The sequence below is a fragment of the Staurois parvus genome, unplaced genomic scaffold (assembly GCF_062004578.1).
Source record: "Staurois parvus isolate SC_StPar_1 unplaced genomic scaffold, SC_StPar_1.0 ptg001495l, whole genome shotgun sequence".
NCBI classification, from domain to species: domain Eukaryota; kingdom Metazoa; phylum Chordata; class Amphibia; order Anura; family Ranidae; genus Staurois; species Staurois parvus.
Window position 1 is genome coordinate 195,001 of NW_028319291.1, and position 27,440 is coordinate 222,440.

The window sequence follows — 27,440 nt, forward strand, 5'->3', positions numbered from 1 at the left end:
GTCTGACCACAGCAAAGCTCCTCCAAATGGCTGGAAAGGAGGGAAATCGCCCATAGCAACCTCTCCTACGCCGGTGAATCAAGCTTCCCATCACCCAGCACCTGCAGTACTTGGGGCCAAGCCATTCCTGACTGACAATCGCAGATGTTACACCTGTGAGAAACCCGGACATCTCAGGACGCAGTGCCCTGAGCAGAAGAAGATGACATCACCTGGCCAGCCGGCCAGCAACTCTTCTTCCGTGCTGTTTGTCAGTGGTAAACCTCGGGGAACCAGCACCAACCTGCAGCCAGTCGTAGTCGGCAACCGGACCGTAACTGGTTTCCGTGACACTGGGGCAGAAGTCACCTTAGTCCGACCAGAGGTGATAGAGGAAAAGGACATCATCCCAGAGAAGTTCCTTACCCTCACCGGAGTGGGGGGGACCCGTTCCCGCATACCCCGTGCCTATGTGTTCATTGATTGGGGTGCAGGAAGGGGGATGAGAGAGGTGGGAGTCTCGAATGAAATCCCCACAGCCGTCCTATTGGGTTCTGATCTAGGCACTCTTATCTCCTACTATGCACCTGCTAAGGACGCCCCGGATGCCCCCCTGGAACTCTCTGAACATACCAAGGTACTATGTGCAGATGTTGGGTTAATATCTGGGCAACCTGTGAATGGACAGAGGGAGGGGGCTGGGAATAGAGTGGGGTTACAGAATTGTCCATCTCCTGGAGAAGGAGAGGAGACCCCCTTGCATGGGGAGGTAATGAACTCCTGTGTCATTGATGTTACAAATGTAAATGATAATAATGATGCATTACCAATATTAGTGGTCACCCGCAGTGCTACAAGGGTGGCTAAGGCACAGGCTCTGGTCTCAGAACAGCAGGAGGATGTCTCTGACCCCTCCCCTTGTTCTGACCCACTGGATTCTGCCTCCATTGAGTCTCAGCAGCTGTCATTGTTTGCCATAGGACTTGTGACTTTGAGACAGCACTGCAGACGGACCAGACCCTAGAGCAGCTCAGAAGTCTGGCTGATCGCCCCCCTGCAGAGAATGACAAACAAAAGGTTTACTGGGACCAAAGAAAGCTGTATAGGGAGGGCTTGCCCACCGAAGGGGGTGGGGCTGACATTGGTACGAGACAGCTTGTTGTACCTAATCAATTTAGGGGAGAGCTGCTGAAAGTGGCTCACGAAATTCCCTTAGCAGGGCAGCTGGGGATCACTAAGACCAGGGCGCGATTAGTTCACAACTTTTACTGGCCTACCATGCTCTCTGACATAGCTGACTACTGTCGGTCCTGTGTTACCTGCCAGCGCGTTGTCAAGGCAGGAACCCCACTACAACCTCTGCCTGTGATTGACGAACCTTTTAAGAGGGTGGCAGTGGACATCGTGGGGCCTCTATCCATCCCTAGCAGCTCAGGCAAACGTTATATCCTGACAGTGGTTGACTATGCCACCCGGTATCCCGAAGCTGTGGCTCTCTCCTCCCTCCGGGCGGACAAGGTTGCGGATGCTCTGCTGGGGATTTTCACCAGAGTGGTGTTTCCAGCCAAGCTCATTAGCGATCAAGGGCCCCAGTTTGTGTCCGACTTGATGCAAGCTCTCTGTCAAAAGATACAGATGACGCATATCACGGCCAGTCCTCCTCATCCACAAGCAAATGGCTTGTGCGATCGTTTCAATGGCACCTTGAAACAAATGTTGCGCACCTGTGTGGAATCCCAGGGAAAGGACTGGAAATGATATCTGCCTCATCTGCTATTTGATTACAGAGAGGTGCCTCAGGAGTCCACAGGTTTTTCACCCTTTGAACTTCTGTACGGGCGGAGGGTGAAAGGGCCTCTGGACCTAATCCGTGAGACCTGGGAGGGCAAAATTGTTGACCCAGAAGTCGCTGTTGTGGATTATGTGCTACAATTCAGGGATAAAATGGAGACGCTCATGGGGATGCTACGGGAAAATATAGCCCAGGCCCAGACCAGGCAGAAGCGTTGGTATGACCGTAATGCCAGGGAGCGGACATACAACATTGGTCAGCAGGTGTATGTTCTGCTTCCCTTGCGGCAGAACAAACTTCAAGCTGCCTGGGAAGGCCCGTACCCCATCACCCAGCATCTGAATAATGTCACCTACTTGGTCAGGTTGGGGGAAGGGAGCAGACGGCAGAAGGCCTTCCATGTTAACATGATCAAAGCCCACGTTGAGCGTAATGCCAGTCTGCAGCCAACCGGAGCTCGAGGAGGCTGACCCCCTCCTACACCTGCTAGCTATCACCAGGGAAGTGGAGTCAGCCCTCCCAATCAACCACCACCTTACCCCTACTCAGGTACCTGGGCTGGAGAGAGTGCTGGCAGTATATGGGGGCAGGTTTATTGGGAAGCCTGGAAGAACACACCTCGCTGTCCACAATGTGGACACAGGGGCCCATCCACCTATTAAACAATCAGCCTATCGTGTCTCTTTGGAGGTGCTGGCTGATATGAAAAAATAGGTTAAGGAAATGCTGCAGCTGGGGGTGATTCAGAAGTCCCACAGTGCCTGGGCATCCCTTGTAGTCCTGGTCCCCAAAAAGGATCAGACGACCAGGTTCTGTGTGGACTACAGGAAGTTGAATGCCATCACCACTGCAGAGGCCTACCCCATGCCCCGGATCGATGAATTGTTGTATAGGCTGGAGGCTGCCCGCTATATCACAATCATGGATCTGAGCAGGGGGTTATGGCAAATTCCTCTGGCTCCTGAGGCTCGGGAAAAGTCTGACTTCATCACCCCATTCGGCTTGTTCGAATTCACCGTTATGCCATTTGGGATGAAGAATGCCCCAGCTACCTTCCAGAGAGTCATGAATGATTTGCTGGAGGGGCTGTAACCCTTTGGAGTAGCCTACCTGGACAACATCGCCGTGTTCAGCCCCACCTGGGAAGAACATCTGGTGCATCTGTCACAGGTTCTGGACAAACTGACAGCCGTCAATCTGACCGTCAAACCCAGTAAGTGTCAGGTAGGCATGACAGATGTCCAGTATTTGGGACACCAGGTAGGAGGAGAAACCCCGAGGCCTGAGACAGGAAAGGTTGAGGCCATCCTGGCCTGGCCTACCCCGCAAACCAAAAAAAACAGGTTATGTCATTCCTGGGGACAGCCGCTTACTATAGGAAGTTTGTATGTAACTATAGTAGCCTGGCAAAACCTTTGACTGACCTGACCAAAAAGAAACTACCCAAGGTGGTGTCTTGGACACCCAATTGTGAGAAGGCCTTGAAGGAGGCTGCTGGCACATAGATTGTGGTCCTGCGAGCTGGAAAATCTTTGTGCATGGCGTAGCTTAGAGTGGCATTGTTACGCAAGTGACAGCGCGGACTGAGATCGGCTGGTCCTTCAGTCCCGAGTTGGTGAGAAGGGCTGGGGTCGGATGCCGCGCACCATCACGGGTGTGTTCCTAGAAACTGTATACGCCATCCTAACCTTTGACACTGTACCTTTTTTTTTTTTTTTTTTTTTTTTTACCTTTTGTAAAATGTTACACCCTAAATATGAGTGTAACATGTTCCTGTAGAACCAGCCCCTGCACCCCTCCTCACTCCCACCCCAAGATTCCCTGTTGTGAGAGCTAGCGGAGAATTTCCCCATGCTAGCTGTCAGAATTTTAAAAACGCTCTGCCCGCCTGGCTGCACCATACATTGAGAGTTCTGTGAATGGGAAACTGTAAGTCCCGACAGCCTCTGCGACTGTTGGCTTGTAGTTCTCAAGAACTACCATGACACTGTTGAGCTCTCTAGGTAGTTCATTGATTCTTCCTGGCAGTGTAAAGTGTTTGTTCTGTGTATGGGCAGTCAGATTACACTGACAGTCTGCAGGAGACCTACATGGCACCAGCAATCTGCCAGCCACTCCCGAACCCTCCACAGCCTAGCGCTCACTGGAGGGGCAGAGCAGAGAGTTAGTGCCAAGGGCTCTCTTCTCAGGGAAGACTGAGAACTGAGTGATCAGCAGTCTTGGTCTTAGAAGAAGCAGGGGACAAGTGCTGCATCCACCTGAGTATAGAAAGACTTTTTTTTTTTTTTTTTTTTTTGGATTACCAAACTTCTTTTGTTATGTGAATGTACTGCAGCACATTGTAAAGCAGAAAACATTTAATTTTCAAAGGTTTTATTTTGTGTTCATGTGACCACAATGCCTTTTTTTCTTTATTTCCTCTTCCTAAACTGGGAAGTGTGTAAATTAGGATGCAGATGGTGTATTTTAGTACCTTCTTGGTCAGTGTGCGCAGCGCTCCAGAATACAGTTAGACAGCGAGGCTTCTGCTGGGAGCTTCTGTCAATCAGCAGGGCGTAGGGGGACACGCGGGTGCTGAACTGACTATGGAGATACAAGCAGGCTGTGTATCGGCACAGTGTCCTGTATCTCTGAACAAGAACAGACGTGCTGACTTGCCACACAAGCATGCATCTGACTAGCAGAATCATCCAGGTAATTCTCATGAATGTAGTAAAAGGCTACTATGAGAAAAATATGTCTAGACCAGCAATGGGCAAACTACGGCCCGCGGGCCGTATACGGCCCGGCAGACCTTTTAATCCGGCCCGTGGAGCGTGATGCTGTCAGGATGTGTGTAGGCGGGGCAGCGTGACGAACGTGAGGGGAGCTAGGCTCCTCTCACAGTCCGCCCTGAAGACCGGAACGGCGCGGGAACACGCGGATCAAAGGTAAGTGAATGAATTACTATGGGGGATGAATTACTATATGGGGGATGAATTACTATGGGGGATGAATTACTATATGGGGGATTAATTACTATGCTTACTATGGGGGAATATTACTATACTTACTATGGATGACACATACACATCATTCATCTACTCTTGGTCCGGCCCCCGGGTCCAATATATGAACCCATTGCGGCCCTCAAGTCAAAAAGTTTGCCCACCCCTGGTCTAGACAAACACATAGAATATTTAAAAAGGGTTATCCCCCTAAATTATTTTATCTGAGTGTATAGTAAGTTACAAGTTTTTTTGCTCATAACATTTTTTTTTTTTCTTTTTTCTTGCAAGACTCCTACCAAAAGAGTGAGCTTTGACACCAAGGAAGAAACACCGGTAAAGAAGCAACTTACTAATACTGGACGAATACCTGGAAAAACTGCACTAAATGGTATGACGCCAAATCGGGGTGGAAGTGCACCTGTAACATCTACTCCACATAGGACCGGACTAACCGAAACTAGGTATGGAAGCTTGCCTAAGCAAGATCTCAGAATGAACTTTAGATGTAAATAAGTGCCCTAGTGATCTGGCTTGAGTTCCAGCTTTATGATGAAAATTGAAATGAGGCTTTAAAGGGAATCCGTACTGTTATTTACTCTCTACATTGCCTATATGGTCAGTCAAGATGGTTATATAATCTTAGCAATGAGTGTCTGTTCAATAGGTGAACATCTCACAGTTCTTGCACTGCCTGCTAGAGCACATGCTTTAAAGTGAAACGTCACTTAAAATCGGAAGTTCCACTAATTTTCCTTTTCTTTCCCTCCTCTTCCACGAACGTAAATAGTTTTTTTTTTTTTTTCTTTTCAGGGCATGGGTAAGTATTTCCTGGCTGCTCTCACTTCCAATCGGCTTGCCTAGGACAGTGGTCGGCAAGCCGCGGCTCGCGAGCCACATGCTGCTCTTTACACACTTTAATGCGGCTCTTCTGTGTGCCGGGCGCCCGCTCCCCTCCCTCCTCTCGGGCGGCCGCCCCAAAAGTCAGGACTCTGCAGCTAGCCCAGCAATGGGCAAACTACGGCCCGGCGGACCTTTTAATCTGGCCCGTGGAGCGTGGCAAACATTGGCTGTCAGGATGTAGGCGGGGCAGCGTGACGAACTCCTCTCCTCTCACAGTCCGCCCTGAAGACCGGAACGGCGCGGGAACACGGCGAGAGGAACGAGCGGAGCAAAGGTAAGTGAATTGACACAATATGGGGAATGAATTACTATAGGGAGGATGAATTACTATAGGGGGGATGAATTACTATAGGGGGGATGAATTACTATAGGGGGGATGAATTACTATATGGGGGATGAATTACTATATGGGGGATGAATTACTATAGGGGGGATGAATTACTATAGGGGGAATGAATTACTATATGGGGGATGAATTACTATATGGGGGATGAATTACTATAGGGGGGATGAATTACTATATGGGGGATGAATTACTATATGGGGGATGTATTTTCAGTTTTAAAAATGTGGCTCTCAAAATAAATTTCAATCGTGGTTTTGGCGAGATTTGGCTCAGTTGAAAAAAAAAGGTTGCCCACCACTGGCCTAGGAGAACCAAGCGAAAGATCCGCCCCACGACCTTCAGGGGCACCGCAAAGGTCCCAGGAGGCTGCGGAGCCATTGAAAAAAGTGCAGTACTTTTCACCCTATGTGTAGTGGGGAGCCAGCAGGAAGTCACGGCTGTCTTCCCACACTCAAAATGGCGGTGCCTGGGACCCAAAGACTGGCAAAGAACTGCCACAGGTGATGCCAATGCTGGGTCCTTGGGCTGGTGAGTACCTGTTTGTTAAAACTCGGCAGCTACAGAATTTGTAGCTGCTGACTTTTCATTTTACTAGAAACAGCTGGTGATCACCTTTAGTTCCTTGGCGCCGGCACCTCCCGGCCCTTTAAGGGTTTCAGGGGCCGATCTGCTGACCACCTAAAAGATTTACTGCTGCTCAGGGGCTCTGGGCTTCACCAAATGGCCGCCTCCAGCAAGAAGAAACTGGAGCAATGCTGGAGGCAATTTACACAGCACACACACATTTTGGTAGCAGAATTATTGTGGAATGTGTTTCTGGCAAAAGAGCGTTTTTATTTTTTTTATCACGTTTTTATGGGTAAAGTTCCACTTTAACAATCGCCTTAACGTTCTGGCTGTAGATGCTGCTGTTCATGCCAAGTCAGTCTAGCTCTTGGCCTATAGGTGACTTGGGACAAACCCAAACTGTGTGTTTCACTCGCAGGAGTGAAAAAAGGAAGAGAATGCAGTCTCCGAGCTCTGACCTAGAAGATTATCCTAAAGAGAATGATTCATCTACGTATGTAGAGACACAAGTCAACCGGCTGGGTCTAGCGGGTTGCTTGGAGTTCTGCCTTTTGATTTGCTTGGCTTCCAGGCTCCAGCTTTATTTTTATTTTTTCCCTCCTAATCTATTTTGCTGTAAAATTTCAACTCCATTTGTCAAGCTCAACCTCACAATTCAGGTTCATTGATGATGTTGTTACATTTTATCATTTGCCGATTATCTCTATGGTTTCATGGATTGGTTTTTTTTGTCTTTTTTTTTTTTTTGGTGACTGATGAAAGATGGGGTAATTTTGGGCTCCGTGGACTTGTTTTAAAAAGGCCAAATAGAGGAGCTGCCCATAGTTGATAACTTTTTTTTGTTTATGCTGGTTAGAAATGGAAAATCTTTACATTTTAGATTCAAATAATTATAGGTTTATTGTGACCTATTCAGGCAATGCACAGATACTAAACACTATCCTTGTGTATGTAGTTTTTTTTTAGACTGTACCCCTTTTTTTGTGTGTGCATACAGACTTGTTATCCCTTCCCAGTTTACCAGTCCATGCTACATTTAACTAAAGCCTTACCTTTTTGTGTGACTTGATAACTGGACTGGAAATTTTATCTTATTATCTCCATATTTTGTTTCTAACCTTGTGTCTTTAGACCATCTATTAAATGGACAACACTTGGTATTGGGTTCACTGGAGTGCAGAAGAGTTTGGTCTGGTTGTGGGTGTTGCACACTTTTGTTTGCTGGAGAGACATTGGACTTCATGGGTGTGTGTGAAAGAGAGACTGTTGTCCATGGCAACCAGGTTTATTCTTTCTAATGTAGATTAAAGTGTTACTAAACCCCAGATCCTGCATTCACTATATCTGGTCTCCCTGGACCCTGCATTCACTATATCTGGTCTCCCTGGACCCTGCATTCACTATATCTGCTCTCCCCGGACCCTGCATTTACTATATCTGCTCTCCCCGGACCCTGCATTCACTATATCTGGTCTCCCTGGACCCTGCATTCACTATATCTGGTCTCCCCGGACCCTGCATTCACTATATCTGCTCTCCCCGGACCCTGCATTCACTATATCTGGTCTCCCCGGACCCTGCATTCACTATATCTGGTCTCCCCGGACCCTGCATTCACTATATCTGGTCTCCCCGGACCCTGCATTCACTATATCCGGTCTCCCCGGACCCTACACTCTCTAGATCTGTTCTTCCCCGGACCCTGCACTCACAAGATCTGCTCTTCCCCGGACCCTGCACTCACTAGATCTGCTCTTCCCCGGACCCTGCACTCACTAGATCTGCTCTCCCCCGGACCCTGCACTCACTAGATCTGCTCTCCCCCGGACCCTGCACTCACTAGATCTGCTCTCCCCCGGACCCTGCACTCACTAGATCTGCTCTCCCCCGGACCCTGCACTCACTAGATCTGCTCTCCCCCGGACCCTGCACTCACTAGATCTGCTCTCCCCCGGACCCTGCACTCACTAGATCTGCTCTCCCCCGGACCCTGCACTCACTAGATCTGCTCTCCCCCGGACCCTGCACTCACTAGATCTGCTCTCCCCCGGACCCTGCACTCACTAGATCTGCTCTCCCCCGGACCCTGCACTCACTAGATCTGCTCTCCCCCGGACCCTGCACTCACTAGATCTGCTCTCCCCCGGACCCTGCACTCACTAGATCTGCTCTCCCCCGGACCCTGCACTCACTAGATCTGCTCTCCCCCGGACCCTGCACTCACTAGATCTGCTCTCCCCCGGACCCTGCACTCACTAGATCTGCTCTCCCGCAGTACACACAACATGGAAATGCAGTTATTTTAGTAAATATAAACTGCTAAATACCTGTTATGATCAGCAGTATATAGTAGTCTTCTGATTTCTTTCAGTGTCCAGCAGAGCACAGGTTAAAGCTTGTGGGAGGAGTTTTCTCTAGGAGGATGTAGAACCCCTGACCTCTGTCTGGACACTGCTGATTGGCCCTGTGCTGATCACATGCACTCTCCCCAGAAAAAAAACCCAAAAACCTCTCTAGCAATACACACCGAACTGAGCATGTGCAGTGTCACCACACGATATGTTAGGAGATATGAGGTATACACTGGAAATAGGTGAGGATCAGAGAAGACCGGATCAAACAGCATCTTTACACAATGCAAAGGATTAACCCCTTGGGTTCCACAGTGAGTATATCAATCATGCTTTACTGCATATACAGACTGATTTTACTGTTGTGGGTTTAGTAACACTTTAAAGGATAAGGAAAATAAATCCATACTTCCATGCTGCAGCATCTGCGTGATGCTGCAGCTGTCCCATGTCAGATCTAAGAGCCAGGTCACGCTATGAAACACCCAGGAATGTGATGTGCGATTCACATGCAATCTGGGTACAGTGTGATTTCAGCCCATTCATTTGAATGGGCTGAAATCACACTGCACTACACCAAAAGTAGTGCATGCACTACTTTAAAATGCACAGCAACTGGATTGCAAGTACAAGATCACTACACTTGCGAAATGCATTTGAGGTGATGTTAAGTTAGCACTGATACCCGCTGCACATGGAACGCAGTTTTCTTGCATCACATTCTGGTGGAAACTAGCCCTAAGACCGGTAGCTGAGTGATCACATGACCGCTGATCGCTCAGTGCTCTGCTCCGATCAGAGAGCAGTGACTGTCTGTCACCTGTCTCCACTTTACTCCTCCAACACTCACTGGAGCACCAGGCTGGGAAGGGGGTGGGCGCGGCTGGCTCCGGCTCTCGGCTGTGCACTGAAAGGCAGCGCCAGCTGTCAATCATGTAGGTGGGTGGATCTCAACAGTATTGTCAGGATCCTTCTAGAGCCTAACGTGGCTCTGCCCTGTCAGCTAATAGCGGGCAATAAGAGGACAAAAGTAATTGTACTCCTGTGACCCACAAGAAAAGTACAACTTCTCTTTTCTAAACTTTAAAGGTTAAAAAAAAAAATGCACTTTTTTCCAGGTAAAAATATTTATTTTTTTTAAGGAGCAGAACATTGCACCAGGGATCAGCAGATGATGGATGTAATCTCAGGCTCTCACAGAGCTGCATTGTTTTAAAATTTTGACAGCGGCTGCAGGCAGAGGAAACCCCGCCCACTGTCATAAAAGGGGGAATGGGGGGGGGGAGATGATGCAGATGCTAGAACACGTTACATGTTGCACCCTAAAAATGGGTGAATTTATCCTTTTGACAAAACGTAACATATATGGGAGTTAATGTCCAAAACTGGGTGGGTTGATCCCCGTGCCGGTTTCGGATATCTACCTGTTTGTCAGCCCCTTCTTCTCATGCTGAATTTTCAAGTGAGATCTATTTTACTTTAGGCAACTTTTTGGTGTCTGGAACTGAATTTATCAGTCGGGATTACCAGTCAAAGCCTATAAAAGGATAGAGGATTGCTGGCAATCGTAGAAGACTTGTGCTTTCTTTTATGTTTTCACCTAATAAAATATGGATAGTTGTAATGCCTTTGCTTTTTTTGTTTTTTGTTTTGTTTTTTGCTTTTTACTTTGTGTCAGAGCTAGAATTCTTTCAAAAATAAAAAAGAATAGTGATTGGTTGCCATGGGCAGTGGTCAGCACAAGGTGTCTTGTCCCTCTTTCAGCTGCTATATCATTGGTAATAAGTTGTGTTGCTTAAGAGTGAGCTGGCTAAACCTCGTCACATATCACTGTCTCCATTCATGTTTCTATAAGAAAGCATTTTCAGGCTTGTGTGTCTTAACTGCACGGGATTTCTATGGCGCGCTGTTCACATCCAAAGGATTTGTTTGCACGGTTATTCTCTGGGCTCCCATAATTTTGGCAAGCTTGCTTTGTTGTGATTTAAACATGGCTTTTATGACATTTAAAGGTGTAAGATCTTCATTTTAACTTCACGCTTCCTGATTTGTGATTCTTCTCAGCACCAATAAGGCCTTAACAGATCCCGGACGCAAATTCCTAAATAGCAGCCGAGAGAAACAGCTGAATCTGAAGCAAGCGGAGGAAAATCGTCCAGGTACAATACCACCATATACGTGCCTTTTTGTTTCACTTATTTTATTTCAGGTACTTGTATAGCGCCGTCAATTTTAAGCAGCACTTTACACGTATATATTGTACATTCACATCAGTCCCTAACTTTCAAGGGGCGTACAATCTAAGGTCCCTAACCCTCAAGGGGCGTACAATCTAAGGTCCCTAACCCTCAAGGGGCGTACAATCTAAGGTCCCTAACCCTCAAGGGGCGTACAATCTAAGGTCCCTAACCCTCAAGGGGCGTACAATCTAAGGTCCCTAACCCTCAAGGGGCGTACAATCTAAGGTCCCTAACCCTCAAGGGGCGTACAATCTAAGGTCCCTAACCCTCAAGGGGCGTACAATCTAAGGTCCCTAACCCTCAAGGGGCGTACAATCTAAGGTCCCTAACTTACATTCATACATATATTGGGGCCAATTTAGACAGGATCCAATTAACCTACCAGCATGTCTTTGGAGTACCCGAAGGAAACCCACACAGGTACAGGGAGAACATGCAAACTCCAGACAGGTGGTGCCGTGGCTGGGATTCCAACCAATGACCCTAGTACTGCCAGGCGAAAGTGCTGCCCACTTGCACAGTGAAGCAAGGAAATCTTACATCTGGGTTGTAATGTGTGTGCCTTTTTTTTTGCCTGTGTACACATACATGTTTTAACCCCTTCCCTCCCCCACTGCCTTCTGGCCTTTTACAAGGTTCTAACTGTTGGGAGGTGGAGGCAGGCCTTCCGATCATGTGACCGCTAGTCACAGCGGTCACATGATCGGAAAGTTCCAGATCGCAAGTATGCATTGGAAGCTTTCCGATATCTGCCGGTTACTGTGCTGGGAGCACACTCTGCGCACGGGAAAAGGTTTGCATAGGGACGTTAAAGCCCAGCCGCCAAGATGCTACTTATCTGCTCTGGTGGGAAATGGTTAATATTTACTTACAGTTGCAAGAAAAAGTATGTGAACCCCTTGGGATTACGTGGAGTTTTGCATGAATTGGGCATAAAATGTGCTCTGAACGTCATCTAAGTCACAACAATAGAAGAACACAGTCTGCTGAACATAATACTACACAAACATTAGATGTTGCCATGGTTTAATTGCATATAACATGTAAACATTCACAGTGCAGGGAGGAAAAAGTATGTGAGGCCCTAGCTAGGCCCTAGGGTTCACATACTTTTTCTTGCAACTGTATATCACTAGTCTAGAAATAGTTGTGGGGAAGACTATATTGTTCAGGAAGCGTTAACTAAGCACTGAAAGATACCTTTAAAGTGGTTGTAAACTTAGACATACCAAGTTAAGTGACTAGCCTCAAGTGACACGCAGAAATGAAGCAAATTCTCCTACATAAGTTGTACCTTTCTATCTACAGTATTCTCTTTTCTACATCCGTTCAAACTGCAGAATTGAAACAGCTTGTTAGACTGTCAGAAAAAAGGGGATGAAGAGCTGAAAGTACACACTGCAGAGCTCAATGTGGAGAGAGCTGATTGCACAGCTCACAAGAACAGAGCTGAGGCTGTCAATTTGCAGGAGGTTCCTTCTCCTGTCACCATTTTTCTTTTGGTGTCAGGAAAACTTGTCAGTAGTGATTCATGCTGATAGCAGAGGAATGAAGCAGCAGACAGAAATGATACTTATTAAACAAAAAATCATCAGCGCCAAAAGATATTGGGAAATAATTCCCAAAAAAATGCTGCTGCTCCTTAGTGATAACACTAATAAAATAACAAAAAACATAAAAAAAAGCAAATATTAAATGTGCAACTCAAAACAAAATTTTCAAATAATATAAAGAATTATATTGTTGAATAGTCCCACTCCAAAAATAGAATGTGGTGAATAGAATAAAGTCCTTGTTCCAAGACCCTTGACTAGTATTCACACCCATTTGTGCTATAATCACATTCCGCACTCACCAGATATTGATGAAAAAACGCCTTAGAATTGGGCTCAGAAATCCTAGATCCCCTCGAATCGGCCTCCAATCACCAGGTAGAGTTAAAATCCCCCAATTGTAGGTTAGACAAATGCCTCAGAACTCCAAACTGTAATTTAAATCAGCCTCCAACCTCCAGGACCACCAGAGATCACTCGCCATAGGAAGATGATTTGTTCAGAGAGAAAAAAAAAACAAAATATATATATATAATATATACAGTGGGGATCGAAAGTTTGGGCACCCCAGCTAAAAATTTACAAGATATTAACTCTGCAGGGTGCCCAAACTTTTGCAGACACCATGTTTTTGTTTTCTGTTATTTTGAAAGTGTAAATGATGGAAATAAAATGTAACTTTTGTTGACATATTATAAGAATGTCTAATCTGTAATTTGATGCCTTTTGGAGATTTTTCCTTCTTTCCTTGGCCCAAACTTTCGATCCCCACTGTGTGTGTGTGTGTGTGTGTGTGTGTATGTATATATATATATATATATATATATATATATATATATATATATATATATATATATATATATTATTATTATACAGTATTTATAAAGCGCCAATAGTTCGCTCAGCGCTGTACATTACAAAGGGGGACAGAACATGTGACAGAACAATACCAATACAATGCAAAACATGAGGGGATCGAGGGCCCTGCTCTTTCGAGCTTACAATCTAGAAGGGATGGGATAGTGGTACAGGAGGAGATAGCTGTGGGGGATGGAGTGGTAGGAAGAGTGGAGGAGGTCAGCAAGTTAGCAGGGGGTGAGGTAGGCTTCCCTGAAGAGATGGGTTTTCAGGGTGCGCCTAAAGGAGAGGAGAGTAGGTGATAATCTGATGGGTTGGGGCAGGGAGTTCCAGAGGATGGGTGACACCCTGGAGAAGTCCTGGAGGCGGGCATGGGAGGAGGAGACCAGGCAACTAGAGAGAAGGAGGTCTTGTGAGGAGCGGAGTGTGCGTGCTGGGTGGTACTTGGATATTAGGTCAGTGATGTAGTTCGGGGCAGTATGGTGGACAGCTTTGTACGTCAGTGTTAGGATTTTAAATTTGATCCGTTGCGCAATCGGAAGCCAGTGGAGGGATTGGCAGAGGGGGGCGGCGGAAACGGAGCGTTTGGAAAGGTGAATGAGTCTGGCAGCCGTATTCAGGATCGACTGAAGCGGGGATAGCCAGCGGCGAGGCAGGCCTGTGAGGAGGGAGTTGCAGTAGTCGAGTCGTGATATGATGAGGGAGTGGATGAGCTGTTTAGTGGTTTCTGGGGTTAGGAACGTGCGGATTTTGGCGATGTTGCGGAGGTGGAGTCTGCACGAGTTTGTTAAAGATTGGACTTGGGGCTGGAAGGATAGGTTGGAGTCCAGAATGACACCAAGTACTCTGGCCTGCAGAGCGGGTTTGATATTGGCGTTGTTGGATGTGATGTAGAAGTCAATGGGGGGTGGGGTTCGGGCTGGGGGGAAGACAAGGAGCTCGGTTTTGGAGAGATTCAGTTTAAGGAAGTGGAGAGACATCCATTCTGATATGTCGCTCAGTAGGTGTGTGATTTGGGCAGAGACCGAGGGGGTGAGGTGGGAGGTTGAGAGAGAGATTTGTGTGTCGTCGGCATAGAGGTGGTAGTTGAAGCCGTGAGAGTGTATGAGTTGGCCAAGGGAGGAGGTGTAGATGGAGAAGAGAAGGGGCCCGAGGACAGAGCCTTGAGGGACCCCAACAGAGAGGGGGAGTGAGGGGGAGGTGGTAGCATTATAGGTAACGCTGAAAGAGCGTTGTGACAGGTAGGATGAGAGCCAGGAGAGAGCAGAATCTCTGAGGCCGAGGGAGTGTAGTATTTTGAGGAGGAGGGGGTGGTCAACTGTGTCGAAGGCCGCAGAGAGGTCAAGGAGTAGGAGCACTGAATAGTGGCCATTAGCTTTGGCGGTTAGAAGGTCGTTGGAGAGTTTGAGTAAGGCGGTTTCGGTGGAGTGTAGGGGACGGAAGCCAGACTGTAGGGGATCGAGGAGGTTGTTGTCGTTGAGGTGAGAGCATAGGCGGGTGTAGACGAGGCGCTCGAGGAGTTTAGATGTAAGTGGGAGCAGGGAGATGGGTCTGAGGTTGTTCGGGTCATTGGGGTCCAGGGAGGGCTTTTTAAGTATGGGGGTGATGTGTGCATGCTTCAGAGGGGAGGGGAAAGTGCCGGAGGAGAGGGAGAGATTAAAGATGTGGGTGAGGGAGCGTAGGATGGAGGGGGAGGGAGGTCGTAGGAATTGTGAGGGGATAGGGTCGAGGGGGCAGGTGGTGAGGCGGGCATCAGATATATATAGATATAGATATATATAGATATAGATATATATATATATATAGATATATATAGTAATACTGTGAGATTCAAACAGGATGAATGCAAATACCAAAGCTCACATCTTGAAAGAATGTAATCAGCATTTACACAGGAACAGAGCTGAGGCTGTCAATCTGCTGGAGGATCCTCCCCGTCACCATTTTTCTTTTGGCGGCAGAAAAACTTGTCAGTAGTGATTCATGCTGATAGCAGAGGAGTGAAGCAGCAGACAGAAATGATACTTAGTGCTCTAGATTGAGACAAGTACACATTATAGAGGGAAATGCTTTGTTCATATTTCATGTCTAAGGGTTACAACCACTTTCACAGAAGTACTTTTTTGTAACATTGAAGGTTAATTGGCAAACTTCAGTAGGTACATAACATGCACCGTCAGACAGTATTGGGAAAGAGTTCAGCTCACACTTGTTAAACGTTTGTGTTTTTTTTGTACGTGAAGTGGAACTTCACTTTCTTAATCGACATTGACTATATTTTTAATCACTATGCTGCTAGCATTAGTAAATAATAAAGTATATCATTTTGACTTGTGTTAAACTTTTTTTTTTTTTCTTCAGTTACTTCCTGGTTTCTTGCCTAGGGAAATATCATACATCTCAGGAGTTCTTTGGAGGGAAGGAGGGTTTTTCTCAGCTAAGCACACCCTCCTGCCTGCATGCCTGAACTAAGAGCAGATGGATTCCAGGAAGTAAATGCTACATGATTTATCTGCCCTTACTCAAGATTGCCACGGCCAGAAATGCTATGGGGGTTGTTTTTCATAGTGATTTCTTGGCAAAATAAAACATGAAGACATGGATGGATGGGGGAGTTTGCTTTGAATGTTAAAAATGAATTAAATACCATTTGTGTTTTGTGGTGCTCAGGCACAGTGCAGTTCCACTTTAAGTATCTGCCAGTTTTGTTGTCCATGAAGGGTAACAACAGAAATTTGTTAGAATTTGTCTTAGAGCATGGGCTTCAAAGGCCCATGTCAGACAGATGTCTTGAATGTGGAGTTTATATGGTAGAATTGCCTTTCATAAACAGTTTTTGATGGTTGTCCTCTTAGCACTTAGATGTATGTCAAAGTAAAAAGTAAGATTCTAATGTATTCTAAATTGCCTGTTTCAGGATTAATGCCACTGCAGTCTTCATCATTTTACAGTAGCAGGTCAACTTCCAAGGATTATTCCACAGGAAACGCCTATTCAGACAGGTATGATCTTTCACATTCACAATAAACCTTTTCAAATTTTTTTACATTTCACACCTAAAGCAGTTTATTTAAGTAAAGTATGAGTGGCATGTAAAGGTACTTGGATAACATACATATCAATACAAATGGGCAGCACGGTGGCTAAATGATTAGCACTTTCGCCTGGCAGTACTAGGGTCGTTGGTTCAAATCCCAGCCATGGCACCGCCTGCCTGGAGTTTGCATGTTCTCCCTGTGCATGCGTGGGTTTCCTCCGGGTACTCTGGTTTTCTCCCACACTCCAAAGACATGCTGGTAGGTTAAATAGATCCTGTCTAAATTGTCCCTAGCAAGTGTATGTATGAATGTGAGTTAGGCACCTTTAGATTGTAGGCCCCTTGAGGGTTAGGGACTGATGTGAATGTACAATATATATGTAAAGCGCTGTGTAAATTGACAGCGCTATATAAGTACCTGAAATAAATAAGGACAAATGCAGATAATCTGTTTGCACATGGACATATTTTTAACATCCTCTTGATGCTAGAAAGCATTTCCCTTCTATTCCAGCGGATAGAGTGGAAAATTTAAATTTTAAGTTAGCTGGGCTCAAAACCATTTATGTACAAATACTTGGGGAATGTGGCATTTTATTGAAGCAGTAGAGGGATTTGTGGACAATTGCAGAGCGTAAAGACATCTCGTAGGTGGGAATTTGATTGTGCCACCTACAGTGGGGCAAAATATTTAGTCAGCCACCAATTGTGCACGTTCTCCCACTTAAAAAGATGAGAGAGGCCTGTAATTGGCATCATAGGTAGACCTCAACTATGAGAGACAAAATGAGAAAACAAATCCAGACAATCACATTGGCTGATCTGGAAAGAATTTATTTGCAAATTATGGTGGAAAATAAGTATTTGGTCACCTACAAACAAGCAAGATTTCTGGCTCTCACAGACCTGTACCTTCTTCAAGAGGCTCCTCTGTCCTGCACTCATTACATGTATCAATGGCACCTGTTTTGAACTTGTTATCAGTATAAAAGACACCTGTCCACAACCTCAAACAGTCACACTCCAAACTCCACTATGGTGAAGACCAAGGAGCTGTTGAAGGACACCAGAATCAAAATTGTAGACCTGCACCAGGCTGGAAAGACTGAATCTGCAATAGGCAAGCAGCTTGGTGTGAACAAATCAACTGTGGGAGCAATAATTAGAAAATGGAAGACATACAAGACCACTGATAATCTCCCTCGATCTGGGGCTCCACGCAAGATCTCACCCCGTGGGGTCAAAATGATCACAAGAACGGTGAGCAAAAATCCCAGGACCACACGGGGGGACCTAGTGAATGACCTGCAGAGAGCTGGGACCAACGGAACAAAGGCTACCATCAGTAACACACTACGCCGCCAGGGACTCCGATCCTGCTGTGCCAGACGTGTCCCCCTGCTTAAGCCAGTACATGTCCGGGCCCGTCTGAAGTTTGCTAAAGTGCATTTGGATGATCCAGAAGAGAATTGGGAGAATGTCATATGGTCAGATGAAACCAAAATAGAACTGTTTGGTAGAAACACAACTCGTCGTGTTTGGAGGAGAGAGAATGCTGAGTTGCATCCAAGGAACACCATACCTACTGTGAAGCATGGGGGTGGCAACATCATGTTTTGGGGCTGTTTTTCTGCAAAGAGACCAGGACGACTGATCCATGTACAGGACAAAATGAATGGGGCCATGTATCGTGAGATTTTGAGTGAAAACCTCCTTCCATCAGCAAGGGCATTGAAGATGAAACGTGGCTGGGTCTTCCAACATGACAATGATCCCAAACATACTGCCCGGGCAAGGAAGGAGTGGCTTCGTAAGAAGCATTTCAAGGTCCTGGAGTGGCCTAGCCAGTCTCCAGATCTCAACCCCATAGAAAACCTTTGGAGGGAGTTGAAAGTCCGTGTTGCCCAGCGACAGCCCCAAAACATCACTGCTCTAGAGGAGATCTGCATGGAGGATGGGCCAACATACCAGCAACAGTGTGTGCCAACCTTGTGAAGACTTACAGGAAACATTTGACCTCTGTCATTGCCAACAAAGGATATATAACAAAGTATTGAGATGAACTTTTGATATTCACCAAATACTTATTTTCCACCATAATTTGCAAATAAATTCTTTCCAAATCAGCCAATGTGATTGTCTGGATTTTTCTCATTTTTTCTTTCATAGTTGAGGTCTACCTATGATGCCAATTACAGGCCTCTCTCATCTTATTAACTGGGAGAACTTGTACAATTGGTGGCTGACTAAATACTTTTTTGCCCCACTGTATATTGTAAATTTAAAGTGGATCTAAAGGCTGAAGGGTTTTTTTACCTTCATGCATTTTATGCATAAAGGTCAAATACCTTCTGTGTGCAGCTCCCCACAGCCCACCCCAATACTTACCTGAGACCAATCTGAATCCCAAGAGCAGTAGCTCTCTCCCTCATCATTGGCTCAGAGACAGCAGCGGGAGCCATTGACTTCCACTGCTGCCAATCACAGCCAGTGAGGATGGGGCGGGGCTGAGCCATGCACTGTGCGTCAATGGCTATGCAGCCGGCTCAGGAGCGAGTCTGCACAATTGCCCCCATAGCTTGCTATGGGGCTCTCAGCAGGGGGAGGAGCCAGAGCACTGGCAGGCGGACCCTAGAAGAGGAGGATCAGAGCTGCTCTGTGCAAACAATTGCGCAGAGAGGGTAAGTATAACATGTTATTTAGGGATGGTTCACACCAGATGCAGTCCAGTTCATTTTTTTTCTGCATCAAAAATGCATGGACAGTAGATTAAATGGGTTCCAATGGCATGGTTCACTCCAGTGGGGTCAGTTCTAGTGTGTTCAAATGCAGAAAAAAATGTTGAACATGCTGCATTTTTGTTATGCACTGAACTGTAGTAGAACTCACAAAAACACTTAAAAAAAAATAAATACGCTGGTATGCACCTAAATGCACTGGAATGCATGTGTCCTTATTTAACTTTTATCTAATGATCAGTACAGGTGGCAAATGTAGATGATGCTCTATTATTCATGTTAGATCCTATGTCAACAATGAGGGTTTAACTTGAGCGGTGTTCCCAGAACGCTACATGGGAGGATAGTTGTATCCCTGCTTATTCCGGACAATGAGAAGATATTGGTGGTAGAGCCTCTTTAGGTATTGAGTGCTTTAAGTGGGTGGTATGCCTGTAAGGCTAAAAGGAAGACTATTGGATTGCTTGTCTTGAGCAGGACTTTTTTTCATAAATGATTGATTGTGAGAATGCTGATTCAGCTAAGAGAGCATTACATTCATAAAGCCTCATTCAATAGGGCTTTTTTCTTTTTTGAAAGAAAAAAAAGGTTTACATCTGTTTTTGTGCATAAAATAAAACCAAGCAGATGGAGAGAAGATTTGGGCAACGAATACAGTTCTTTGTTTAGAGACTGGGTATGAAAGATGTATTTCAGGGGTCTTATGAAGGGTTTAACAGCAGTATCTCCTACCCTCTTACAGGTCATCTGGATCTACCCAGCCTAATGCTAAAAGAAGCTTGGTCCTCCCTTCTCAGCCCAGCCCTCTGTCTGTGAAGAAACTGAGACCCAATCAGGACTACACAGGATGGAACAAACCCCGGGTTTTCTCCAATCACCCCCAACCTCAACAGTTACAAGGGTATGTACAGTTCTTTCTGCCATCAATGTATTGGCTTCTAGCAGAGATCTGCGGGTCTGTTGACAGGAACACTTGGAAGTGGACCTGACACGGATGGTGTATGTGCATTATATTGCCAAAAGTATTGGGCCGCCTGCCTTTACATGCTCATGAACTTTAATGGCATCCCAGTTTTAGTCCGTAGGGTTCAATATTGAGTTGGACCCGCCCTTTGCACCTGTAACAGCTTCAACTCTTCTGGGAAAGCTGTCCACAAGGTTTAGGAGGGTGTCTATGGGAAGGTTTGACCATTCTTCCAGAAGCACATTTGTCAGGTCAGGCACTGATGTTGGATAAGGCCTGGCTCACAATCTCCGCTCCAGTTCATCCCAAAGGTATTCTATGGGGTTGAGGTCAGGACTCTGTGCAGGCCACTCAAGTTCCTCCACCCCAAACTGGCTCCTCCATGTCTTTATGGACCTTGCTTTGTGCACTGGTGTACAGTCATGTTGGAACAGGAAGGGGCCATCCCCAAACTCTTCCCAAAAAGTTGGGAGCATGAAATTGTCCAAAATGTCTTGGTATGCTGACGCCTTAAGAGTTCCCTTCACTGAAACTAAGGGGGCCAAGCCCAACCCCTGAAATACAACCCCACACCATAATCCCCCCTCCACCAAACTTTACACTTGGCACAATGCAGTCGGGCAAGTACCGTTCTCCTGGCAACCGCCAACCCAGACACGTTCATTGGATTGCCGGACTGAAGCGTGATTGCATTGCACTTGGTGATGTAAGGCTTGGATGCAGCTGTTCGGCCATGGCAACCCATTCTATGAAGCTCTCTACACACTGTTGTTGGGCTCATCTGAATGTCACACCAAGTTTGGAGGTCTTTAGCTATTGACTCTGCAAACAGTTGGCGACTTCTGCGCATGCGCTGACCCCGCTCTGTCATTTTATGTGGCCTACCACTTCATGGCTGAGTTGCTGCTGTTCCCAGTTGCTTATACTTTGTTATACTCCCACTAACAGTTGAGCGTGGAATATTTAGTAGCCGGGAAATGTCACAGATGGACTTATTGCACAGGTGACAACCTATCACGGGACCACGCTTGGAGTCGCTGAGCTCCTGAGAGCGACCCATTCTTTCACAAATGTTTGTAGAAGTAGTCTGCATGCCTAGGGGCTTGATTGTGTACACCTGTGACCATGGAGGGGATTGGAACACCTGAATCCAATGATTTGGAGGGGTCTCCCATTACTTTTGGCAATATAATATATGGATACCATCTCTTTACTTACTGAGCGCAAACTGCAAATGTCTCCCAATAGTGGGGGTTTTTTTTGCCTTCCACAATAAAGATATACTCATGGATCCGCGCTTCCTTGCCACCTCCCCACTGCAAGAGTCCACCCTGTGTAAGCTTCAGTGTTGGAGGTTGTTCTTGGAGCTTCCTAACACTGAAATATTTGTTCAGAATTGTCCTGAAGCTTTAGTAAGACAGAGCAAATAACATTGACTTAATGCTGAGTTTATTAAACCAGTAGTAAACTTGCTGTTTATGTTGTACCTACAGATAAGCCTATATTAAGGCTTAGCTGTAGGTACTGTAAATATCTCCTAATGTGTACCATTTTAGGTGATATTTACTTGTGTAGCAGCCGGTGATGTCACCGGCGCATGCACACTGTGCTTTCAATGGACGGCACGCCATCCAATGAGAGAGAGAGCGGTGCCACGGGAATTATGTCATCACAGCTCAGCCATTCAAACGGCCAGAGCCTGCAAACCCCTAAGGAAGACTGAGTGAAGATGGAAGCCCTGTCAGAGGTGACAGCGGATCGCTGGAGGGCTTCGTTTTTAACCACTTCCCGTCCAGCTCATGTATATAAACGGCCGGATGGTGGCAGTACAGGGTCAGGTGGCCGTTTATAAACGCCTCCCCATGCCCTGCTTGTGGGAGACACAATGGAACACCAATCATCGTACAGAAGCACTGTGCGAGGTCCCGATCATGTGATCACTGATTGGTCAATCAGTGATCACATGCAGAGTAGTAAGCAAGATGTCATTTCTGACATCATTGCTTACAACGTGTGAAATCTGTGAATGATCACAGAGGTCACATGGTACAGGGCTATTCCCAACAGCCTTGTACCATGTGACAAGCTGTGACTAATCACAGCTCACACAGTATAATTCTCAATGGCTGCAAGAATGCTAGAGAGAAGGAGAAATGATTGCTTTTACAGCCTCTATGGGTGTAAAAGCAATCCGTGTTTATAAAAAAAAAAAAAAAAAAAAATCTGTACTGCTAGGGTGATGGTTTGTTACCAAAAAAAACATAATATAAAAATAAGTAAAAAAAAAAAAAAGTTTAAAAATTATAATTTTTGGTTATAAACTAATTTGGGTTATATATTTTTTTTTTTTTTTTTACTAAAAAGATAACAGAATAAATTTTGGCCAAGATTTATGATGAAATACTATTTATTTGCAAAATTTTATAAAACACTTTTTTTCAAAATTTTTGGACTTTTTCATTTACATAGCAAAAAAAATTAAATCCCAGTGGTGAATGAATACCACCAAAATAAAGCTTTATCCGTCTCAAAAAAAATGCTAAATTCATATGGGTACAGTGTTGCTCCCCAACTCCATTAACCATGTTCAAGGTGCTAGAGGAACACCATGGTAGACAACAAGTCCTGGTATGATCAGATCCCAGAGCTCAGAGTGCATATTATGACATTTTCTTGCAGTGGGAAAGCTTTTGTGGTTTTTTTTGTTTTTTTTGTTTTTTAATTCCCCTGCGACTTTACTATTGCTTTACCCATAGCAGCCAATCAGATTGCAGTTTAGTGAAGTGATTAAGTGAAAACAGTGATTTGTTGCTCTGGGGTAATTAACTTTTCATATAACTATTTATTTTGTATTATTAAGCCTTTTTTATGTTTATGCTGTGATAGCCTTTAAAACCGATACCAAGTGAGGCAGTTATGCCCTAGGCATTAATGCACAGTTTGGAGATGTAACATATTATACCTGGTTATCTCCGCACAGTTTTTCCAACTTGGGGAACACTTGCTACATGAATGCAATCCTGCAGTCCCTGTTTTCTCTGCAGCCATTTGCTAATGATCTGCTCAAGCAAGGTATTCCATACAAAAGGATCCCGATGAATGCTTTAATCAGGTATGGCTCTGCTTTTCAGTTGTTTATTGCAGGATAATATAATTTACAGTATAGCACTGTTTCCTGCTTGCATATGGCCAGTCACCATGAAGTTTGCTATTTGTGTTGCAGACGCTTTGCCTTTTTGCTGGCCAAAAAGGATGTCTGCAGCGCTGAAATGAAGAAAGATTTATTGAAGAAGGTTAAGAGCGCCATCTCTGCCACGGCCGAGCGATTTTCAGGCTACATGCAGAATGTAAGTAACCAGTACATACAGTATATACGATTTGGAAGGTGGATTCATTTGGCAATTCAGCAAACATTTTCTATCAGACCGCCGCTCATTAGCTGATCACTATAATTGACTGCTATTTTTCACCTCAGGTAAACTGAGCTTAGAAAGGAACCCCGGCCTAAACCATGGGGAAGGGTTAGAACCCCTGATGGATTCATATTGCTTGTGTATCCGTGAAAAGAGATTTCCCTTCATTTCCGTTCAAGAAAATGAAGAAGCGTGTAGCATAAATCACAGCAAAGTAAAGAGAGAGTTACTGTAGTCAGGTGACCGCACTTGGCACACTGGCATCTGTCACTTTTTTGTTTTGCCATGTCAGTGCTCATTGTATCTGTTATTTATTGGTAATGTATAGGCTGCTGTCTATAATAGGTAAGGATTTTAAACTGGAACTTTACCTTTTTAACAACTAGATAAAAAAATGTTCTTTAGCAAGAAATGTACATTCCACATTAATAATGATGCTACCAAAATTAATGTGTGCTGTAAATTCAAATACAAATAACCTGCGCTTGGATAAATAAACTAATCTAAAAAAGTAACATAGAAAAGCAGCTCGCACATCAGGCAATAAACATAATGGTAAATGAATAAAATTGCAACGCTAATGAAAAAACATTAAGTCCAATAAATCAAAACCGTTCCAGTTAAAGTCCAAAAAACATTCCCATGATCCACCATCACCAGGACACCTGAATGGTTCAGCCTCTTACCAGAAATTCTGACCGAAACACACCAGTCAATATAGGCAACTCAAATGGGAGATGAAATGTAGATCATGGAACCAGCTATCCTCATCCAGGTGGATATTAATCTTCCCCTTTATAGACCTGAAATGGTCCTAAAAGAAGACTCCCATCCAATATTTAGATGTAGAATAAAAGAAAAAGGCCACCCATGGTGTAGTATTTAAGTAATAAAATCACCCTATTTAATTACAAGGTACTCGTACATTGTTTTGGATGGTTACCAGCATTTGAATCAAGTTTCCAACCAGGAAAATGGCCGCCGTCCCTCCAAAAAACGTGATGACGTCACACGCCGAAGCTCCACCCAACTCGTTTTGTCATCCAATTGATGTCGTCATTTAATGACGAAACTCGTCGGGTGGAGCTTCAGCGTGTGATGTCATAAATATTGGATGGGAGTCTTCTTTTAGGACCGATTTCAGATCTTTAAAGGGGAAGATTGATATCCACCTGGATGAGGATTGCTGGTTCCATGACCTACGTTTTCATCTCGCTTTTGAGTTGCTTATAATGAACGGTGTGTTTCGGTCAGAATTTCTAGTAAGAGGCTGAACCATTCGGGTGTCCTGGTGATGGTGTGCTGTAAATTGCCTGCGGCCATTTTGCTGAAGCCCAGAGTCCTGAGCAGCATTAAATCTTTAGGCTGTCAGCTGATTGGCCTCTACAAATTCGGCACAGTGCCTAAAAATAGAGAACAAATGAGCATGTGCAGAGCAGGGTGAGACAGCGTATTACTAGATTGTAAAACATTAAAAATAAGTGCCTATACAGTTTAAATAGTTATACCTGCAAAAGGGACCAGCCCAAAGTGATTTAGCTGGGCTTCGTTTTCTGTCTAAGAAACTTGACTCCTGCCACATAGGCTATTCTCTCCTGCAGCCACCTGGGATGCCTTTGTCATATATACAAAGAGGCAGCAGTTTTTTTTTCAGCAGGGGACATTTTCCAAGATCTCACTATGGCAACATATAAACTACATGTCCCAGCAATGGATCTCGCTCTGTGCATGCATGAGAGCTGGCGCTACATCATAGGGATGCTGGTTTACGGCTCCCAATGACATGCAGAAAGATGACAGCACGGTTCCAGTTATGTAGCTGCAGAGGAAAAACGCAGGATTCCTTCGGATTGCAAGTACGTTTATGCAGCATAAATCGGCAATAATGGTATAAGGGGAATTTAGGGGGAAAACCATTTTAACGAAGGAAGGGGGGATGCACTCTTTAATACATGTAAGTACCTGAATTTGCATATCAGGCTCTTGCAGTCCCTGTACAGCATAGCTCAGAAAGGAAGGAAAAAGCAGCACAAGTAGAGAAATGATCTGCAACTCCTTGCTTCCTCTTAAGTCTTCATAATTTATTGATTTTCCATAAAAGACCACAATATCCAGACAGCAAATGTGAACGTGTTTCAGCCTTGTGGGCCTTGCTCCTACCAAGAATGACACAATATATGGTGTGCAAACCCCTCCTGGCACCATATGCCGTCAGTTAGCCAATTAATAGGAATAGTCAGTTCTAATGTTGGAACAAGAAAAATGTTGATAGAGATCAGAGTCGTAATAGATGAGCTCATCAGTCTGTCGCTTCTCCTTTCATTGTGCCTGCCAGATCCTTTGGAAAGTAAAGTTGCTCCCATATATGTATTTATTTGGTTTGGTGTTTGCTCGGAGTTGTGCTTTAACACTGCGACTTGCATTGTTCTAGGATGCCCATGAATTCTTGAGCCAGTGCCTTGATCAGCTAAAGGAAGACATGGGAAAGCTGAACAAAACCTGGAAGTCAGAACTGTCCTCAGATGATACGTCTGGAGTGAAAGCCATAGATGACATCACTGCCACCCGTGTCTACACTTGTCCGGTCATCAACAATTTTGAATTTGAAGCTCAGCATTCCATTATCTGTAAAATGTAAGCATGTATTTTTGAATTTTATTTATTTATTTTTTTTAAATTCCAAACCACTTTAACTTTAAAGTACATAATATTGTGGTTTCAAACCTTTTAATAAATTTCCACTCTGCCTTATTGTCTGGGACACAAGATCCCAGGAGCCGTGCAGGCTGTGCATTTACAACTCGTGGTTTCTGTTGGCGGTTGAAGTTCTGCTTCACTTGTCCATTAACCCTCTTAATCCCTATTTCATAATTTTTTTTTATTTTTCTTTGTGATATAAACACTTTCAATGATGACTGATCATTTGCTTTCTGTTTTGCATGTATACTGGTTTGTGGATTCTTCCACCAATATCTGGCTGTAGCTCATACATCTTCTTTTAGGACCCTGGATTTAAAAAAAAAAAAAAAAAACTCAGTTGGTGCCAATACATGGATACAGAGAGTGAGTAGCTGCATCATTATTTTTAAGGGCTGGTTCACACCAGTGTGCAAAGACATCAGTTGTTCTGCGTGCGTTCTGCAAGGGCATCATTTGTTCTTTTATGTGCCCTGTTCACACCAATATCAATATCACATGCAGATTTTTTTTCTGCTCAGGAATCTGCAACATGTAAACCTCATTGAAGCACGCATGCAAACTGATGTCTCTGCAAATGAAATCTGCATGTCCGTTTCCATCAGTTTTTTTTTTTTTTTTTGCACGTATGGTGTGAACGAGGCCTAACAGAATAGTTTTTAGAACACATATATTAAAAGCACCAACATTAACCATAAGGTACATAGTTTGCTGGTAAATAACAGGATATGCGCACACACATACATTAGCAGCAGATCATTCCACAGTACAGATCAGTAGGTTTTACAACAAGCAGGGTGGATAAAAATCAATGATTGTTTTAAAAAAAAATCGGATTTTTTTTATTTAAATCTGATTTTTTTTAATAAAATGCTTTTTGAGGAAAATATATTACCATCCAAAGGTTATTCCATCATGAAATAAAGATTAGTTTTTTAATTATGTAGAATAAGGCTGTATAGGTTTAATTTTTTTGGTAAATAAATTCCATGAATCCATTCACAATGTCATGTTC

At 44.8% G+C, this 27,440-nt stretch overlaps 1 protein-coding gene across 2 annotated transcripts in view; it reads left to right on the plus strand.

The window, feature by feature from the left end:
* USP37 (ubiquitin specific peptidase 37) overlaps positions 1-27,440 on the plus strand; it is an 84,634-nt gene that overhangs the window by 18,570 nt on the left and 38,624 nt on the right. Inside the window, exons 5-12 of one of the 2 annotated variants that reach the window (XM_089662590.1) lie at positions 5,050-5,222; positions 6,993-7,067; positions 10,990-11,084; positions 16,494-16,578; positions 20,094-20,252; positions 23,296-23,427; positions 23,539-23,662; positions 26,160-26,362. In XM_089662590.1, coding sequence (XP_089518716.1) covers positions 5,050-5,222; positions 6,993-7,067; positions 10,990-11,084; positions 16,494-16,578; positions 20,094-20,252; positions 23,296-23,427; positions 23,539-23,662; positions 26,160-26,362 — 1,046 coding nt within the window. The remainder of the gene's footprint in view (positions 1-5,049; positions 5,223-6,992; positions 7,068-10,989; positions 11,085-16,493; positions 16,579-20,093; positions 20,253-23,295; positions 23,428-23,538; positions 23,663-26,159; positions 26,363-27,440) is intronic. The other variant, XM_089662591.1, reaches the window with a different exon arrangement.